This window comes from Taudactylus pleione, unplaced genomic scaffold (genome assembly GCF_031769625.1).
Source record: "Taudactylus pleione unplaced genomic scaffold, aTauple2 ptg001075l, whole genome shotgun sequence".
NCBI lineage: Eukaryota > Metazoa > Chordata > Amphibia > Anura > Myobatrachidae > Taudactylus > Taudactylus pleione.
In genome coordinates, this window is record NW_028285476.1 from 887,374 (window position 1) to 908,909 (window position 21,536).

General features: G+C 44.4%; 1 protein-coding gene across 3 annotated transcripts in view; it reads left to right on the forward strand.

Moving 5' to 3' along the window:
* Positions 1 to 21,536, forward strand: part of TMEM260 (transmembrane protein 260) — a 124,910-nt gene that overhangs the window by 17,293 nt on the left and 86,081 nt on the right. For all 3 annotated transcript variants that reach the window (XM_088461595.1, XM_088461594.1, XM_088461596.1), the window contains exons 3-4: positions 16,061 to 16,092; positions 18,847 to 18,998. In XM_088461595.1, the coding sequence (XP_088317721.1) occupies positions 16,061 to 16,092; positions 18,847 to 18,998 (184 nt within the window). The remainder of the gene's footprint in view (positions 1 to 16,060; positions 16,093 to 18,846; positions 18,999 to 21,536) is intronic.

Genomic DNA, 21,536 nt, shown 5'->3' on the forward strand with positions numbered 1-21,536 from the left:
GGAGCTGTGGTTTACATAGGAGATAGTCAGTCAGTCAGTCAGTCAGTCAGTCTCCTTAACAAAGATATAAATATAAAACATGGGAAACAGCGCTATGGATACCTGTATACTCTATTAAAATGTAATAATCATGATATAACAGCTTTTAAAAACATATATAAAAAATATAATAGATAAATATGAAAAAATAATTGACCTCAGGTTAGTTGGTGAAAAATTGCACACAAATAAAATTCATATGTCCACAGGTTTTAAGTCAATGTCTAGCTATGCAGACTTGTTACCGGCTTTGTAAGACAGTTGAAAGGAGTTCTTTATTAGCGGGGGGTCCAAGTTGAATTACTTCCCAGCGCAAATGTACAGGCTCCCAGTCCTCGGTCCTCCAAGTCATATGCTGGTAATCTCCAATTTGGACAATAGCAAAGTTAATATGGCGAGGCTTCTCCAGTTACAATCCAGCGTCTGGGTCACAGAATCGAACGCATTTAGCTGCTATGTGGCAGCTTTTTCAATGGTGTCTAACATTCAGAATGGCCTTCATATAGGGGCCTTCATTATTCATAGCCCAATCAGCTGTTCACATCATTAATTGATCCCTGATCATAAGCATAATAATGTACAATAATATACAAATATATATAGGAGGCAAACGATATTCACATATTCCTAAAAATAAGAACCCAAATTTTTTTTATTATATATAAAACTTACTCTTAGAGCATATATACATCTCGAATCCCGATGTATGTGGGCACTTCCGTTAGTTACACTTATTAAATCTTAATGAGTATAATTTATCCATAGCACTGTAACTGGCTGCACTCTGCCTCAGTGGGAGTGTCCAGAATAGCGCTGATTATCAAAGCAGTATGGCGGTCCCTAAAAAACATTCACAAACAGGTGAGAGAGCCTAACTCGTTTCTCGGCCTCAAGTAAACTGGATGTTTACCTTTTGAGGAAACGGCTAGTTTACTTGAGGCTGAGAAACGCGTTAGCTCTCTCACCAGTTACTGCCTGTATTTTAGAACTGTTTATTGGCAACCAGCCCGCAACATTTAGTTGGACTTTTCAATTCCGGAGCACCACACGGTGACATACTGCATGAACAGTATTGACAGCAATACCACTGCAGTCGTGCCATACCCGGAGCTCATTAGAGCGAAATTAATTTTACAGCTATACACCTCTTTCCCGGCCAGGATCAATCTCCTAAGACACAGTATTGTGTTCTCAGCTACACCGCTCAAAAACACCGGCATCGAGTGGGTAAGCTAACAGGATCATTACGGATTCCCCCACAGAGGGGACACGTATAGATATACGGATACTGCAGTAAATATCTTTGTTGCAATAAGAACTCCAGCTCCATTACAATAACACATCTCTTAATGTAGAGACTTCAACTTATATAGTGTTCACTCTACGTCCGGCGGGAGGCAGGGCGCGCCGGACCCATAGATAGGGCACTATTGTGCGCGTGCGCCCGAAAAGGGGCTGTGGCCAATGAAAAGGGGGCGTGTGTGACGCGTTCCCTTTTTGTCACTCCTGGGGGCGTGCCCGGCACTAACGGACATGCCGGGCAGCCCCCAAGCGCTGCGGTCACTGTGAATGGATGCCGGGCACATGCGCCCGGCGTCCATTCACCGGCTGTGATCGCTGTGCCGCCGTTTTGACCACCCACGGGACACAGCGACCCGCGGGTGGAGGCAGAACCCGCAGGCTGTCTCAGCGGGCCGCCGCGCTGGAGGCCAGGGCACGTTCTGCACTTCAGAAATCGGGGAAGGGCGCGGCGCCCCGCTAAAACAGCCTAGCGGGAACACTATTATTTTCTGCGCTGTGGAATTTCCATTCTGTTTGTGGACATTGTAACACAGAAAAAGTATTTATTTATTTATTTATTTATTTATTTTTTCAATTCTTTTATATAGAAAGGAAAAAAAACGAAAACATGGAAAAAAAAAGTTTGATAAACATTACAAATGAGCCATCTTTTTAAATAAGAGAATTAGCAATAGGCATATGGGGGGGGGGGGTGTTGGTGTCAGTAGAGGGGATGGGAGGGTGTTTTTTACAGGACTACCAAGGGAAGCAAGATACTATAGAGAATATCAAATGCTAGACAAGAAGCATTATAAGGAACAAAGAAACGTGCCATTTGGAGAGCAGCAGAGGTGAGGATTCAGTTAGTTAGGGGGGTTTGTCACAGAGGAGTCGGTTTGGGTGGAGCAGACTCAGCCATCACGCATGGATCACATATGGATAGTGAGCGCGGGGAGTAGAGGTAGAGAAGTGCTGTCGTGTGAGAGCCACGGAGCCCAAACCTGAGAAAACATATGACCTCTATCATGAAGATAGTAGGTAATCTTTTCCATTTCCACTATTTGCCGGATTTGTGACTTTAGGGCAGAGAGGGTTAGTGGAAGAGGGTTTTTTCAGTTACGAGCAATCAAACTTCTAGCAGCAACTAAAATGTGGGACAACAATTTAACAGAGCGTTTGCTAAGATCAGGTGGGGGTTAACTTAAAAGGAAGGTCCATGGGTCTTTCGGAATCGGGTTTTCAAAGACCGTGTTCAGAAGAGCATGAAACGAGGTCCAGAAAGGTTCAAGAGTCGGGCAGGTCCACCAGATATGGGTGAGGGTACCTTGGAGGCCACAGTTTCTCCAACAGAGTGATGAAGCAGAAGGGAACATATGGGGGAGCCGTACTGGGGTATAGTTCCAACGGTAGTACAATTTGTAAGAGGTTTCTTTAAGGCGGGTAGAAATAGAGGTTTTAGCAATTGCAAGTCTTATGTCGTTCCAAGCCTCTTCGTTAGGTGGAGGGCCAAGGTCTATCTCCAAGGAGAATTCATGGGGATTATTAGTAGGCAGAGCAGCATCAATGAGAATGCTGTATATTTTGAGAGATCCTCCCTTTAGACATGGGGCAATATTTACAGATTTGTTCAAAACGAGTGAGGTCGCAAAGAAGTGGGGCCTGTGGCAAGGAGCCTAAAAAGTGTCGTATTTGGAAATATTCAAAGGGATTTAGGGATTTGATTGGACATTGCAGTTGTAGGTCTGAGCGAGAAAGCCAGTGAACTAATGAGCTAAAATCAGCAGGAAATATAAGGGACGCTGTTATCCATGACCGTATGCGGGCCGTATGCAAGCCTGGGGGGAAATTGTGATTACACCATATGGGGGTAAGAGGAGATATAGGAGTGGTAATGGCACATTTAAGTGAGTATAAAACCCATATGTGTAAGAGGAATTTAAGTGTTGGAGGAAGGTTAGAGGGAGGAGGACGGTGTTTCTTTTGTAGACCCCATAGGGAAGATAGGTCTGGGGAATTGATATAGCTGGATTCAATATCAAGCCAAGAGGACGTTCCGTGGGGGGAGTAGGAGGAGACCATTTGGCAATAGTGTGAAGCCAAATAGTAGAGCTTAAAATCCGGGAGACCTTTACCCCCCTTGGAAATAGGTTTTTTTTAAGGATGGTCGAAGATAGCCGAGGGGGTTTACCATTCCAAATAAAACGGTTGAAAAATTTTTGAAGGAGGGTAAGGGGAACCGCCACTGGGAGGGTTTAGAAAAGGTAGAGCAATTTAGGGAGAATATTAATTTTCACTGCGATGATTCTGCCCAGCCACGAGAGTATAAGCCGTTTCCAGGAAGTCAGATCCGCTAGTAGTTTCGTAAAAAGCTGGGGAATATATTCCTGATATGAAAGCTCATAACGGGATGTCAGAAAGACACCAAGGTATATGATTTTTCTATGTTGCCATTTAAAGCTGTAGGAGGATTTAAGGGCCTCAGCATCTTGGTGGGGGATATGGAGGAGCATGGCCTCAGATTTAGAAAAATGTATTTTATATACGGAGAGCAGACCAGAACGGTCTAATAAACTGTAAAGGTTGGGTAAAGATATCAGGGGTTGAGTAAGGGTAAGTAAAATGTCTTTGGCAAAAAGGGCGATTTTGGAAGACGAATTCCCAACCTGCACTCCATGAATGTTGGGGTTTTGTCGGACGAGGGAGGCCAGAGGTTCTATCAAGAGGGCGGAGATCAAAAGGGACAGAGGGCAGCCCTGCCTGGTGCCATTTGAGATAAGGAAACGGTTGGAAGGGACACCGTTGATAGAAACCGTAGCAGAGGGAGTGGAATAGACGGCCATGACACCAGTCAGGAAGTCTCCTTACATCCCAAATGATCGTAGGGTTGGGACATAAAGGTCCAGGAGATCCTTTTGAATGCTTTTTCAGCATCGAGAGAAAGAATAACAGCCGGGGACTTCTTAGAATTTATAATATGGATTAAATCTATTGTCCTATGGGTATTGTCCAGAGCTTGACGTCCCGGCACAAAGCCGACCTGATCATAATGGACCAAGGAGGACTTTAAGTCTATTGGCTAAAATTTTAGCATATATTTTATCATTAGGTTGAGGAGGGAGATAGGCCTCTGACTAGCACAATTGTGCGGATTCTTACTCTCTTTAGGCACCACGACTCTGGCTTCTAGCATATCTGTAGGGAAGGAGCCCCCCTGTAGAACATCATTAAAAAGGGATTGCAGTTGGGGAACCAGATGCCCCATACATTTTTTTTTTTATTTATAGTATGCAGCTGTAAAGCCGTCAGGTCCAGGGGACTTACCGGACTTCTGCTGTTTAATGGAAATTATGACTTCCTCCTCCGATATCTCCTCACACAAACCCTGGATCGCCTCATGAGATAACTGAGGAAGGTTGGCAGTAGAAACAAATTCTTGAATTGCTGTCTCAGTGGGTGGGACAGAAGTAGAGTGTGAGGCAGACTGCAGGTTGTACAAGTTACTGTAGAAGCTCTGAAATTCATAACGTATAGCTGCTGGGTCATGAAGAAGGTGATTTTTGGAATTTTTAATCATGAGGATATTTTTATGGGTTCGTTCTGCACAGAGCCTAGATGCCAAAATCTTACCAGCCTTATCTCCCTTTTCATAAAAGGTTTGGCGTAACCATTTTAAGACATTTAGCAGTGTGTTAGGGGAAAAGGACAGCAAGAGAATGTCGAACAGTGTGAAGTTCTTGTTGTAGGGAAAGGCTAGGGTACTGTTTATGTTGTGACTCCAGTTGTTGGAGCCGAATGGAAAGGGAGTTAGTACGAGATAGAAAGTCTTTTTTATTTTATTTTATTTATTTTTAGAGGCCATACTAATCTAATGCCCCCGTAGAACAGCTTTATGAGCCAACCAGAGGGTGGAGGGAGAGGTGTCTGGGAGAGCATTTAATTAAAAGCAATCTGTAAGAAGGGTGTTGAGATAGGTGTTCGCATCTTGAGAATGAAAAATAGTATACTTTAAACGCCATGTCATTGGACTAGGACGTTCAGTGATACAGGAGAGGTCAGCTGAAACAGGAGCATGGTCAGACCAGATCAAAAGATAGACCCTAACATCTAAGTCATAGGGCTAGGTCGTGGCTGAGCAGGATCATGTCTATATGGGAATAAGAGTTGTGCACAGAGGAGAAGAAGGTCCCGAGTGAGGGGCTCTCGAACCCACCAGGAATCATAGAGAAGCTGGGACTTCATGAGATTAAGAAGCGCCTTGGAATTACGGAGATCTGCCTCGTTGGAGTCAGTGGCCCCAGAGGTAGACCTATCCAATGAAGGGTTCAAAACTGCATTAAAATCAGCAGGTACAATAAGGGAGCCCTGTCGTTTACGAGAGAGAAGGGTATCTAGTCTAGTGAAAAAGGCAGGATGGGATTGGTTAGGGGCATATACGTTAACAATAGTACAGAGAGTATGGTCAAGGGTACCCACAAGGATAAGGAAGCAGCCCTCCTTATCTTCATAAGAGTCGATCAAATGTGAGGTGACGGGCACAGAGGATAGCAACGCCTCATTTTTTCTGCCTAGAGTCGCAGGCGTGGTGGGGTAGGCTTTAGAGCGAAGCTCTGGATTGAGATTTCGCAAAAAAATTGTTTCTTGGAGAAATACGAATTCTCCTTTTGTATAAATTTAAAGGTGGTAAAAAGCTTGCTATACTTTTGGGGGCTATTAAGGCCTTTCACATTAAAGGAGAGTACCCTAAGACCCATGCGCATTGGTCGAGAGGAAAGCCAGAAAAGAAAACAATTTAAGATGGGTAGGTAAGCAAAGGCAGCACGTCAGGTATATAGAATGGAGAGGATTGTACTGTTTGAGAAGGAAGGGGAGGTAGGTCGGACAAATGGCACAAGAGTCCAAGGCCATGGGTGCTGACAAAGGGGAGGGGAACTAAGCACTAAGAAAGCACATAGGTCAGCAAATGGGTACAAAACTCTGGAGGGGCGTGGCAAAGGCAAGCTGCATGTCCATAGTAATGTCATAGGGAAAAAGTAGGGCCCTCCCATAAGCCCTAAATTTAGTAAAAATACAATTATAACAAAAATGCAATATTATACAGGTGGAGTATAGGAAGAGAAATAAATGGATAAAAAAATGAAAATAAAAAGGGGAAGGAGAGCACAGAGGGTAGGAGAAGGTGGTTGATCTAAAATTATATAAATAATAATAAAAAACCCCATAAAGAACAATAAACAGCAAATGGCAATGAATCGAGGGTTAAATCATCCCAAACAAGACCTAGTTACAAACTGAGACAGGATCTGCACATATATGGACATATACACACAAACGGTTTAACATAGTCTCGATAAGGCATTAGCGAACAGTCAGGATATGCACAGATATAGATACATACTATTATCATTCTACCGTATCTTTACCAGGGTGTAACTGAATAAACCCCTGTAAATACATGAAAAATAAGCTAAAGGAAGTCCAAAAACAAGTAGTGAGACAACATTATAGATCATACATAGTGGGGGGTATCCTCACAAGTGGAGGGGCCCCACCATGAAACAATAAAAACAGTGCAACTGTAAGCCTTTAGAGGGTCTGAACAGACTTTTTGACATCTTTGAGTTCCTTGAACAAGATAAGGAAGTCTTTACGAGTAATAGGTCCTTTTCCTCTGATTCTGAGTTAGTGGTCAGGAGCCGAATCCAGCGCGACATCATTAGGGTCAGACAAATGCTTAGGTTTTGTGAGATATGGTGTGAGGTCACCTGCAGAAGATTTCTTCCCTCTAGGCATTATCGGAAAAGTGTGTGTGTATGTATATATGTGTGTGTGTGACTGTATATATACACAGTCAGGTCCATAAATATTGGGACATTGATAGAATTTTTAGATTTTGGCCTCTATTCACCACCACAATGGTTTTGAAATGAAACGAACAAGATGTGCTTTAACTGCAGACTTTCAGATTTAATTTGAGGGTAATCGGGTGAACGGTGTAGGAATTACAACAGTTTCAATATGTGCCTCCCACTTTTTAAGGGACCAAAAGTAATGGGACTATCAACTCAAAAGCTATTTCATGGACAGGTGTGAGCTATTCCCTCGTTATTTCATTATCAATTAAGCAGGTAAAAGGTCGAGTTGATTCTAGGTGTGACATTTGCATTTGGAATCAGTTGCTATCAACTCTCAATATGAGATCCAAAGAGCTGTCACTATCAGTGAAGCAAGCCATCATTAGGCTGAAAAATCAAAACAAACCCATCAGAGAGATAGCAAAAACATTAGGTGTGGCCAAATCAACTGTTTGGAACGTTCTTAAAAAGAAAGAACACACCGGAGAGCTCAGCAACACCAAAATACCCGGAAGACCACGGAAAACAACTGGGGTGGATGACAAAAGAATTATTTCCCTGGTGAAGAAAATCCCCTTCACAACAGTTGGCCAAATCAAGAACACTCTCCAGGAGGTAGGTGTATATGTGTCAAAGTCAACAATCAAGAGAAGACTTAACAAGAGTGAATATAGAGGGTTCACCACAAGATGCAAACCATTGGTGAGCCACAAAAACAGGAAGACCAGATTAGAGTTTGCCAAACAACATATAAAAAAGCCATTACAGTTCTGGAACAACATCCTATGGACAGATGAGACAAAGATCAACTTGTACCAGAGTGATGGGAAGAGAAGGAAAGGAACTGCTCATGATCCTCATCAGTGAAGCATGGTGATGGTAGTGTCATGGCGTGGGCATATATGGCTGCCAATGGAACTGGTTCCCTTGTATTTATTGATGATGTGACTGCTGACAAAAGCAGCAGAATGAATTCTGAAGTGTTTTGGCCAATATTATATGCTCATATTCAGTCAAATACTTCAGAACTCATTGGACGGCGCTTCACAGTGCAGATGGACAATGACCCGAAGCATACTGCATAAGCAACCAAGGAGTTTTTTAAGGCTAAAAAGTGGAATGTTATGCAATGGCCAAGTCAATCCCCTGACCTGAATCCGATTGAGCATGCATTTCACTTGATGAAGACAAAACTGAAGGGAAAATGCCCCAAGAACAAGCAGGAACTGAAGACATTTGCAGTAGAGGCCTGGCAGAGCATCACCAGGTATGAAACCCAGCGTCTGGTGATGTCTATGCGTTCCAGACTTCAGGCTGTAATTGCCTGCAAAGGATTTGAAACAAAGTATTAAAAAGTGAAAGTTAGATTTAGGATTGTTTAGTTTGTCCCGTTACTTTTGGCCCCTTAAAAAGTGGGAGGCACATATAGAAACCGTTGTAATTCCTACACCGTTCACCTGATTTGGATGTAATTACCCTCAAATTAAATCTGAAAGTCTGCAGTTAAATCACATCTTGTTTGTTTCATTTCAAAGCCATTGTGGTGGTGAATAGAGGCCAAAATTTGAAAATTCTGTCAATGTCCCAATATTTATGGACCTGACTGTATATATTATAAAAAACTCCACGTGTACTAATTAGGGGTGAGAGGGAGCGAGGTTTCAGTTAGTACATGTTATAGCCGTCAGAGTGGGAATGTAAGCTATATATCGGACTTCAGTAGGCGCCAAAATATGTATGGAAAGGTCCAGAGACTGGGCTGGTGACGAGAGCAGCAGAGAAATAGGGAAAAAGGTCCAGCCGTCCAGAGAGACACTCAGGAAATATAAATGCAGGTGCTGTGCTGGGGTCAGAGACCATTCCAGTGTAGGTTCAGGTAGGACTGACAGGGTGGAGTATACAGGGCAGGGGCACACAGTCAGCACAGGGAGAGGTAATAGAATTGTGGCACCATAAGTTCCAGGAGCAACTGGAGAGGGAGTGTGTATCAGGAACCGCACAAAGGAGCTCCCTAAGAAATTCTGCCATCAGAATTCAGTGGATGTTCCAAAGGCTGCAGGAGGGACTCCTGTTATAATTAAAGTCGCAGGGAAGTCAGGGACCCCAGCCGCCGGTGTTCTGCAGCAGTCCAAGGTGACCAGCACACAAGGGGAGAGGGCAGCAGGATAGACTGGGGCCCAGCAGGAGAGAAGAGGTGCCCGCATGCCTGTACACAATAGAACAGGTCAGCAGCTCATGAGGCAGCCAGCGGCAGAGGCAGAGGATCAGGTCTGGCAGGAGAGAGGTGGCCAGAGCAGACAGCAGAGGGCCCAACGCGTCAGAGTGCAGACGGGGCTCACAAGATGGCGACCTCCTGCGGCTCTGGTCGTGAGTGGGTCAGCGAGGGTGCGGAAGGGCAGGAGTGGAGAGAGGGTCCACCAGGACAGCGGGGCTCAGCTGAAACAGGGTATCCAGAGAGGTAGGTTCCGGAGCTGCAGGAAAAAGCGCCCACTCTGTTTGGCAGCCAGGCCACGCCCCCCAGAAAAAGTATCTTTCATGAACAAGTCATATGCTCCCAGCCTATTTGCATTTTACTCCATTTTTTTCAATGCTTATGCTTTTCTCCTATAATTGCTAATTTTTTTCTTTGCTCTGCTGTTCGTTTTTATGTGCATTTTATATATTGACATTTATACGATTATGAGTACTATATAAGTGGTTTACATCTTAAGATTCATTAAATTAAGGGTTAATATTTACCCTATTTTTACAATTCGATTCTGTATTTCCTATGTCTAATTAGTGCTCCCACATCTGTTTTTTTAGGTATATGTTTTAGGGGCAAGCCATTCCCCTCAGTGGTGAGCTGCTTTTAGATTCATTCATCAGTCACAGTTGTCTGTAGCGCCTAACTTTTGGTTTGTCTTTTCTGTGAATTTTTCTCTTTCGAGGTTGGGATGGGTCTGGGTATTATGGGCATGGGACTGATAAACTTTATTGGCACATGGCTTTAATGGTGGCTGCTAACCTGGGCACAACATAAGGCAGAGCTATAATGTAGGCATAGAACTGTGGATTTCATGTACTACAGGTATTGTTTTATATGTGTTACAGATTGCATTCTTTCCTTTTACTTTACTTACTCATGTAATTTGTTACTTTTACCACCTATTATTTCTACATCAGGGTCCATAGGGTATCCACAGGATACCTTGGGGTATAGGTGATGACGTCAGGCATCGGGCACCATAGAGTTAAGTTTTCAGCCTCCCAGGATGCACTAGGGTCCCCCTCCTATACCCCGCCCCAGAGCCAAGGCATCTGTTTCGTTGGTGCCCGGCTTGGAGTCGGAGCACCTGTTTAGAAGGGGGCTAAGGATAGCCCCTGAAGTATTCTTCAAGGCAGCTGTGGCTGCCCATCTGGAAGTACAGCATGGACAGTCACTACTGACGTCCATGCTGTCTTCCCTACACCCCCCCGCCGGTACCAGAACGCCGGTACTGATCCGGGGATGCTGGTAAGCATCTGGGGTCACAGCTAGCGGTGACCCCAGATGTTTGGGACCATGGCCGGATTGAAGGGGGCAGCAGGTAAGCAGCGGGGTCCCACGGTGGGTCCCCGCTGACACATGGTCCAGAGTACCCAGGCAGGGGGCTCCCTGGGGACTGGCTGCAGAGTGGTGCCAGGTTTCGGACCTGCGCTTCCACTACCCCCCTGGGACAGCGGACCGCAGCTGAGCGGTAGCGCTGCGGCATCCCAGGGGTTAATTGCATGCCAGGGGAGCGCGCCTTCCCTGTACACAGCCAGCGCCTCCCCCGCTCCACACAGCCCTCTCTGCACCTGCCGATTTGCCCTGTGGCAGCGCTCCTCCCCCAGGCCGGCCTCCTCTCTGCTCCTCGGTGGCCATTTTTATGGAAGCATGGTGAACGTTGCTGGAAGCTGCTGATCGGTGGCATCGTGGTCTGGGTCCCCCGGCATACCTCTCCTCCGTTGGAACAGGTCTGTGTATGCAGCGCTGTGTCCTACCAGGCCCTGTGTCTGCGTAGTTGAGGATCAGCGCTGATAGTGCAGGGATTGATTTCTTTGCATTGTATGTGACTGCTGCTAGCGTCTGCTGCCTGTACTTTCACTTTCTACTGTCAGCCATTTCACTCTCCCTGCTCCTCTTCTGCTAAAGCCCTTGCGGTGCGGTGATTGCAGGGTGGTTCTCCCACTATACTAAGAGTATCAGTGAGAGGGGTCACATACTTACCATCATGTCGGAGAGTGATTTTCCTCTCCAGCTTTTGTGTACTACGTGCAAGGTACCTATAGCGGAGGGGGAAGGTAACGCGGAGGGGTGTTTTTTATTGGCGCGACCAATTACTGTCACGGCTCCGGTACAGGAACCGCCCTGGGCCTGTTTCGCCAAAGCGCTTACAACCCTAGTGGGCCAGTTAGCTCCGCAACCTGCATTCTCACAGATGGGATTGTCCCAGCAGTCAGTGGTGTCGTCACCCATGCAGGGTTTCCCGAGACAACTCCACCGTCTCCCTATTTCCCCTCCTCAGGTCTCTCAGGAGCCTGCGTGGGTTAATTCACTAACAAGTTCTGTACAGCATTTGTCGGACATGTTACAAGGCGAGTCTGTGTTGTGGCCTCACAAGCGGCCGGTGGCGTCTCTGTCCTCTCCTTATGAGGATGACGACGTGACGTCTGATGATGGGGAGATTCTGGATCTTTCTGACCAAGAACCTCTCCGTACTAAAGAGTCGGACGCTAAGTCTAAGGTTTATATTCCTGGCCTTATTCGTGCAGTCCGCACAGCTTTAGTTATTGAGGATGATGATCCTCCGGTGTCAAAGTCCAAATATGCCTTTTTCAAGGATATTAAGGGTGACGCCACAGTGTTTCCTCTTTCGGGTCAGTTAGTAGACCATTTAGAGGAGGCATGGAAACATCCTGGTAAACTGTATCAGCCTCAAAGACGTTTAGCGGTGGCTTATCTGTTTGCGGACAATTATTTTTCGAAGTGGGAATCCCCTCCTCAGGTGGATTCTCATGTGACACGCCTAGTCCGAAGTGCCACATTGCCCATGTCCTCCTTGAAGGATGCCACGGACCGTAAGGTGTAAATCTGCCTGAAGTCCATTTATTCCCTCGCGGGGGGGGGGCATCGAGACCGGCTATGGCCGTATGTTGGGTAGCCAGAGCTATGGAGCGCTGGGCGGATAGTTTTGGAGGCGTCTTTGGATTCCGACTGTTCGGCTGAACAGTCCGAGTTGGTAGGCAACCTTCGAGATTCGGCCACTTACATCAATGAAGTGGCCTTGGATATTAGTACCCTCACATCTCGGATTTCTTCGGCAGCTATTGCTGCTCGTCGCATCTTTTGGTTGCGATCCTGGAAGGCGGACGCTGATTCCAAAAAGGGATTGGAAGCTTTGCCCTTTAATGGAGAGGTCCTCTTTGGTCCGGATCTGGACAAAATTGTGGCAACGCTGGCGGCAGCCAAGTCTGCATGTCTCCCGTCTGCTGCCGTCCCTTCCAGTTCAGGTACGTTGTCCTTTCGGCCTTATAGGGCTCAGGGTAGGCCTAAAGCACAGTCCTTCGCTCCGACAGGTTGGCCCCAAGAAATCGGCCAAGCCCAGGAAACAGGCCTGGAGTACCAGACGTCCGACCCCTAAGGCTGATGACAAGCCTGCGGCCTGACGGTCCGGGCCTCCCTTTGGGGGATCCCAAAGTGGGAGGCTGCCTACTGCAGTTCGCCCAGTATTGGTTGGCAACTACGACAGACACTTGGGTTCACTAGGTGGTTTCTCACGGGTATGCCCTCTCCTTTCGGCACAGGCCCCCATCCCGATTCTTCACCACGGGTCTTCCCTTAGACCAGAACAAAGCCATGGAACTGCGGAATGTTTTGCACACTATGCTCCAGGCTGGAGTTATAGTGCCTGTTCCATTCTCCCAGAGGGGCCAGGGTTTCTATTCCAATCTATATTTGGTGCAGAAACCCAATGGGTAGTACTGTCCGATTCTCAACCTCAAGGCACTCAAGTCCTTGCGGGTGCCGCGGTTTCGGATGGAAACCCTACGGTCCATCATTCTGGCGCTGGAACCTGGGGATTACATGGTGTCGTTGGACATACAGGACGCTTACCTGCATGACCCTATTCTTTTGCGTCACCAATAGTTCCTCAGGTTTGCAATCCGCAATGATCACTTTCAGTTCCGGGCGTTACCTTTTGGCCTGGCGACAGCACCACGGGTGTTCACCAAGGTTATAGCGGTCATGGCGGCGTTCCTGCAGCTGCAGGGAGTCCGCATGTTGCCGTACCTAGATGACCTTTTGTTGGTAGCAGGGTCTCCAGAGCTCCTTCTACTCCACTTGGATCTGACGATTGCAGTACTGCAACGGCACGGCTGGTTGATAAACTGTAAAAAGTCCACCCTGATCCCGTCACAGAGGATTCTGCACCTCGGAGCCTTATTGGTCTCCAGTCAGCAGCGGATGTTTGTGATGGGAGAAAAGATCTCTGCCTTGCAGTTGAGGGTGCGCAGTTGTCTGCAGAGTCGCCGTCTGTCTGTACACTCGGCGATGAGGTTACTGGGCTCCATGGTGTCAGTATTCGACATGGTGGAATATGCCCAGTTTCACTCCAGACCTCTACAGCAATTGATCCTGTCCAAATGGAATGGACTGCCTCAGAGTCTATAGTCCCAGACGATGGTGCTCACTCCGGAGGTTCGCCTGTCCCTTGCCTGGTGGTTGCAGACGACCCATCTCAACAAGGGTCGTCCGTTTTGGGCGGCGAACTGGGTCCTATTAACAACGGACGCCAGACTTCGGGGCTGGGGAGCGGTCATGGGTCCACACTTGTTCCAGGGCAGATGGACTCGGGCAAAAAAGGAGCTTCCGATAAACATCTTGGAACTCTGCACCTTTTTCAATGCTCTTCAGCAGGCACAGCGGGTTCTCCAAGGTCACCCCGTGCAGGTCCAGTCAGACAACGCCACCACCGTGGCTTACATAAATCGGCAAGGAGGAGCCCGAAGTCGGACGGCACTCGTAGAGGTGACCCGCATCCTGGTCTGGGCGGAGCCTTGCTTCTTTGAAGGTGCAGGTGTCTGCCCTGTCTGTCTGATTCCATCGTCTGATTGCTACAATCCCTGATGTGCGCACCTTTATGCAAGGTGTTCTTAGAATTCAGTCACCATTTGTTCCACCGGTGGCGCCTTGGGATTTAGCTGTGGTCCTGAGGGCTCTCCAGGGACCGCAGTTTGAACCACTGGGCTCAGTGGACCTTAACTGGCTGACAGCTAAAACAATTTTCCTTCTGGCCATCGCTTCGGCCAGACATGTTTCTGACTTAGGGGGTCTACAGGATAGAGCCCCTTTCTTGATTTTTCATGGGAACAGGGCAGTGCTGCGCACTCGTCCTGAATTTATTCCCAAAGTTGTTTCTCGTTTTCATATCAACGAGGAAATCGTTGTGCTGGCTTTTAACTCACCTGATCTTTCAGTGGATGAGGCCACTTTGGATGTTGTGCGGGCCTTAAAGATTTATGTTGACAGCATTTCTTCGTTTAGGAAGTCGGACGCCTTGTTTGTCCTCTATGGCTTCCGTAAAAAAGGTTGGCCTGCTTCAAAGCAGACTTTGGCAGCCTCGATCCGTATGGCTATTTCTGAAGCTTATCTTCATGAAGGCCTTCCGGTTCCTTCCTCTGTGAGGGCTCATTCCACTAGGTCTGTGGGTCCTTCGTGGGCAACTCGACGTGGTGCCTCGGCAGTCCAGATCTGCAAGGCTGCCACGTGGTCCTCTGTCCATACCTTTGTGAGGTATTATGGGTTTGACACCTTTGCCTCTCAGGATGCTTCCTTCGGGCGGCGGATTCTCCCTTCAGCACAGGAGTGTCCCCACCCTTGAAGGATACTGCTTTGGGACATCCCCAAGGTATCCTGTGGATACCCTATGGACCCTGATGTAGAAAATATGAGATATGGTAAGAACTTACCTTTGTTATCTCTATTTCTACGAAGTCCATAGGGGTCCACAGGACTCCCGCCCTGTCGCACCTGTGCTGCAGATGGGCTTTACTCTGGTCACCGGTTTTTCCATCTCCCTCTGGTGAGAATGTGATTCTTGTGTGTGTCCAGATCTTTTTTCTCTCTCTTCCTTCTCCTCCTCCGGCCTATGGCTTGGTACGTAACTGAGATGCCTTGGCTCGGGGGCGGGGTATAGGAGGGGGACCCTAGTGCATCCTGGGAGGCTGAAAACTTAACTCTATGGTGCCCGATGCCTGACGTTATCACCTATACCCCAAGGTATCCGGTGGAACCCTATGGACTTCGTAGAAATAGAGATAACAAAGGTAAGTTCTTACCATATCTCATATTATACATATATCATATTAAAGCTTCACTACCACCTACAGAATTTATTTAACTGATGTGCCCCTCCGGCGGACAGGGGATAGAGCAGCCGGACCACTCACAAGCTGCAACCTCTTGATGTGAGTTGCTGCTGCTGCAGATTTGACTCTGTGCATTGGTACATTAGAACTATGTTTTCTGTGGGTGGTAGTGCAGCTTTCATGTGCTTTTATAGACTTTAAACAGTAAATACATATAATAAAAATATACAATTAGCCTAATTTCTTAAACCGAATGAAAGTGTTTGGTTATTACATTTTATTAAACTGAAACAATAATAAAGCACGTACTATATTTATGAAATGCTTCTCCGTTTAAACTAAATCGAAAGTGGGAGGAATTTCTAAGAAAATTTCATGCTGCTAAATCTCTCTAGATTTATTTTTATCAAGTCAAATTAATGCAAAATCCCAGCGCAAGCCTTTGAATTTGGAAAACTTTGGAGGAGGGTCATTCCCTAATGGTAATTATTGGTTTTACATTTATTTTTTCACAGGGGAGCTCATCACAGCCGCATATGAGCTTGGAGTAAGTACTAATTTTATTGTTTAATCAATGCTCTCATTAACAGTTTTAGGAATTAGGGAAGTTTAATTAAGCATGGAGCAAAGTAGATTAATTTATTTTCAAACCACAGTTTTACTAACTTATAAGTACAGTATGTGACAATTTACTTTAAGTTTTAAATCCAATTAAACAAAATTATAAAGCAAAGCTTTTACTGTATACAGAGGCATGGCTTATTATCAACCCAAAATGTGTATAAGCTGGGGAGAATGAAATAAATCGGGTTAACAGTTTTAATAAGTTTTATTATTTAATAAACTTAATTATGGTGTCCTGATCCCTTTAGGTAAGACCCAAAGTCTGTTAAAGTGGCACTAATCTGGTGACAGTGTGGTCTTTACATTTACTAATCAATACTGGATTCGTGGAGGATGACCCCTTTCTAAAACAACAGAGGGTTCCAAGCTAATTTGACACGGGCATAAACAGCAGAGTTTTTTTGCTAATATTTTAACTTTATTCTTTATTTTGTGTTTTATAATTGAATCACTTAAGTAAATGGCAATTTATGCAAGTGACGCCATCCTAACGCCAGAGTAAGATAGATAAATAAAATGCTACAGTTGAAAATCTAAAAATGTAGTTTTGCCGCTACTCCATGTAGACCTGCATCAAAGCTTCTTGTCGATCCTTTTTATTTTTTGTAGAGACCTGTATTTGTGGTTTTAAATAATATTCAAAAGTCTGCAGACTATCATGTCACTGGGAATTAGTGATGATACTGGGGCACAAGTGTAGTGTGATTTCTAGGAGATATTTTGGTTAGGCAAAAAAAGTTTTTGAAAAGCAGTAGTGACCCAAAAATAGTGGAGTAAGAAATTAAGGATGTGAGAGGCACATAACCTATGACTCCTCATATCAGAATTCCATAGCAGTGTGGTTAGTTAAACCTAAATTAAGGTTCATTTGTATTTGGATGCAACTGACTTGTACCCTTTATGTCCATCAAAGAGGGCAAATTATTGGATCTACAAAAAAATATATAGTATTTCTGCTCAATATATACAATAAATTAGGCAATCAACAGTCCATAGAATGTCTATTTTAATCTTAAACTTCATTTACATGAAAGGACTTTGGTGGGATATTGATGTCTATAATATTTGGAATTGGGACAAGAGCCTCCGGTCTGCCAAAATCTTGGGGCTAAATCACACAAACATCAGTACTTTCAGCAACCCTGAAGCTATTACATTTGTCCCATTGTGTTCCTTAATTGTACTGTGATTTCTTACAATGACTATAATATTTTTTCACCCCATTAGTTTTCTTCACATTCTATTTTCATAAATCATGGAATTAAACTGTAATTATTAAGGAATTCTTAGACCTGATCTATACAAAAAGTAAACTAAAATAACAAAAACTCTAAAATTATTAATTACAAATCAGTTACTTGATTTTGATTACATAAGTGTCTACAATTCTGTTTAACTACTTGTTAGAAGCTCCTTTAGCTGCAATTACAGTTACACATTTTTCTTTGGGTCAGTCTCTAAATCAGGGATGGGGAACCTCGCCCCCGGAATCATTTGGTCTGGCCTTCTGAGCTTCTTTCTGCTAGCCTCATCTGGCTAGCAGGGTGCCTAGAATGACACCCTGCAGCCAGAATCTATGCAGCAATGCCACCTGGAGCATCCTTAGGATGCTTCAGACGGTCACACCGCTGCTCTTACAGCTCCCAGGAGCATCTTCAGGATGCTCCGGGCATTGCTGTAATCACCGATGATTGTGGCCCTGCCCCCATGTGACGTCACATGGAAGGGACGTGGCCTGCACCGGGCCTGCAAATAATGTTACTTATAGCAAAATGGCCCTCGGCAGAAAAAAGGTTCCCCACCCCTGCTCTAAATGTTACACCTTCTTTGCAGTATTGCTTGAGCTCTGTTAGGCTGGACCTGGACCGTTGGTGAAAAATAATTTTCAAATTATTTCACATATTCTTATGGTCAGGGCCTTGACTAAGCCACTTCAGATCAATTTTTTTTCTAGCCATTGAAGCCTCTTCAGCTGTGCTTTCCAGTACCTTTAACAAGTTTTCCGTCAGAGAAACATCCCCATAGCATTATACTTCAGAGTAGGGATTGTATTCTTATGATGATTCACAGTATTAAGCTTGTACCAAACATAGGGCATAGCGTTGAAGCAAAAAAGTTCAAGTTTGGTTTCATCAGACCTTACAATCTTAATCCAGTTTGTTTGTTGGTCTCTCACAAGATGCAATTTCTAGCCAGTTATGTTTTTTTATATCCCATTCTCCCATAAAACGCAGATTTGTAAAGTGCCCAGCCCAGCTATTGTTGTATCATGGGCAGTTTCTCGTGTCTGTCAGATTGGAGAGCACAAACTCTATCAATTAATATGAAAAATACTTCCTGAAGGGCAGATTAAGATATTTACGTAGTACACCTTTGATATGTGTTTATGTCCAATGATGGATTATGCTGATCTTCGCCTTTGTTCAAACTGCTATAAAACTTAGTAGCTATTTATGTATAAGCTAGTCTTGAAGTTGGAGTAACAAGCAAAAAATATGATGAGACTAAGGGTTACAGACCACTGTACTATTTGTATCTAAGTACGTCAGATGTATATGTGTTTTTTTAAGATTTTTTTTCTACTGGAGCCAGAATGAGCAAATACTAATTATAATGAAAATTGCATGGATTGACTGTTTACTTTGTCATTAACTAGTTTCTTTCATGTTTGTGTTAGGTTGCTCATCCTCCTGGATACCCCCTGTTTACTCTGCTTGCTAAACTAGCCTCAGTTGTTCTGCCAGTTGGCTCTGTTGCTTACCGCGTCAATCTCCTATGTGGGCTATTGGGAGCAGTTGCGGCCTCTCTGTTGTTTACTACAACATTCAGGTAACTGACTTTTTTTTTTTTTTTTATAGTTTTTTTTTTTTTTTTTTTTAGTTAATTGATTTAAATTAGGATTGACTTATGCTTTGTAACATCTTGATTTCATAAAAAAATGATGTACCTTATGTTTCTCTATACACACTATGTATGATGCTAATGCATGGCGTAATCCTACAATCCTGGGTATTTATTTATTTGGTTACAAAGTTGGGGAAACTTGTCATAAACAATTTTGCCATTCTGTGTTTTAGGATGGTATTTCTAAGGACAAATAGTCCTCAATAGGCACAATAAAGATGTGAACTTTTTATTAGTGCTATTGCAGAGACCCCCACAGTTAGTGAGATTAACTTTCAGTTTATTGTTGCTACAACATTAAAAATGATTAAGTGAAACTACATTATGATCTCACAAAACTTCAAGTTTAAATGGAAGCTAACACAAAATCTAAGAAATGTAAACTAGCCATCACATAAGGGAAGAAAGTATTTTGCAGCCCACTAGTACAAAATTTAAAACGTCTATAACTCTTTTAGAGGGTTATTAAGAAAATAGGGAGTGACATGGATGGATAATACCCCCTTTCTCACATCAATCCCATGACTGACCTGGAAACTTGAACTTGTGGGTTCAACCCACATTGCACCTAATCAGATCTTAACCTTTCACATTAGGGGCCGTATTCAATTAGAGGCGAAAAGCCATAACCTGCAAAAAATTTTGCCTATTGCCGCTTTTTGCCTGTTCAGAACTTATCTCCATATTCAATTCCAGACGGAATTCACCTAAGCGGAACTCCGTGCAATGTAATAGGCGAAAAAGTTTCTCCAAAGAATAGCAGGTGAAAAGAAGGGTAAAATCTTTACTTTGGGGTGCAAACGTGGGGAAATGACCCTGAACCTTTGGGACAGTCCTCCCAAAGTACAAAAGAATAAAATAAACCTAAGAACACCCCAAAAAAGTACTTTCATTTTTGGGGTGTAAAAGTGGTGGGGGGGTCAAGCCTAAAAACTAGCGAAATAGACTTCTTGGGGGTCTGCAAGGATGGGTCAGGTGTTTTAGGGTTTGCAGGTGAGTTTTTGACTTTTTTTTTTTTTAAAGTTAAGTTTAGAAACATTAAAATATGCTTGCACCCATTTTCAAGTACCCCAAATTTGACTGAACTACTTTATGCCATTCTTCACCACTTTTGCAAAGACGCTAATAAAAAGCAATTTAAACTACTTAAATACCCCAAACACTTTTATTAGGGCTAATAGTAGTACACAACTACATTGATTCCCTATGTTAGTGCATCTTTTTTTGGGGCACAGACTGCTTTCCCCACCTCTGACAGTACTTTCCGCCTGTTCCGCATTCGCCGCTTTCCGTTTTGCCTGTTTAGGAATTGAATAGGGTGAAAAGCGGGGACGCACACGAAATGTTTTCGCCTCTGATACAGGCGAAAGAGGCGGAAAGTCGGACAAGCGAAACTTCTCCAACTTTTCGCCTCTTATTGATTGGGGGCTTAGATCTGTGTCTGCCCTGCAGAACAGAGCCGCGAAGATGCTATGTCATCTGACGCCTGCCTGGGTCAGACCCAGGAATATCCAGTTTCATAAAGGGTAGCGGACCTATGTCTGATAACCTGTGTTGACCCATTCATACCAACATACAGGTTTTTCCTGGGTCATTGCCTTGGTTAGAAGGGATATTATTTACCATACTTTATCTTATTCTGCATGCATCATCACCTGCAACTACTACAGGCTATCCTCAGTTTGGTGAAACTGTAAAATTAAAAAGGTAGCATAGCTCATTCTACAGTGTCTGCTGGCCATAGATGGCTTGGAGTAGCAGCAGATGGACAAGGATTGCCGGCGAGGAACTATGCTCTTTAGTGTCTCAAGGTGGACATGAAATATAATTGTCCGAGGAATCCGCCGATGGGCTTGAGGCGGAGAAACGTGTAACAAAGTGCCCATTCGTGGAACAGGCTAAGGGTTTATGGGCTGCCGCTCCCTACGATTGTGGTTCCTTGCTATATCCGAAAGACACATGGCGACCGGTGATTTTAACTGCTGGCTTTGTTGCACCTGCCATGCAGCACCGTGACTGACATATTGGATACCATTGGGGTTAAACTTTGAGTGAGATAACCACTCACCACACATGCATGTTGTTCAAATCTGCCCCGGCAACCCATGTTGAAACTCCACAGCCTCACTATTAGTGATTTATTTACAGTCTTTTTTTCTCTTTTTTTTTTTTTTCATTTGGAAATTGGGATTGCTACATACAAGTAAAAAACAGGAGACTACATACATATCGATTCTTCTCCTGGGAACTGTGCCTCAAAAAAACCTCTTTTTTCACAAATACTGGGTTGTCGCAGAAAATTTACTGTCTCTTACATGTGTCATGATTATGTACTGCTTTATTAAATATACACTATTATTTGATTAGCGCCCTACGTACTTTTCTATTTGATATGACCTATAATTGTTCAATCCTTACTTTCATATATATTCACCGAAGGACTTCCCTCAGAAAGGCAATAGT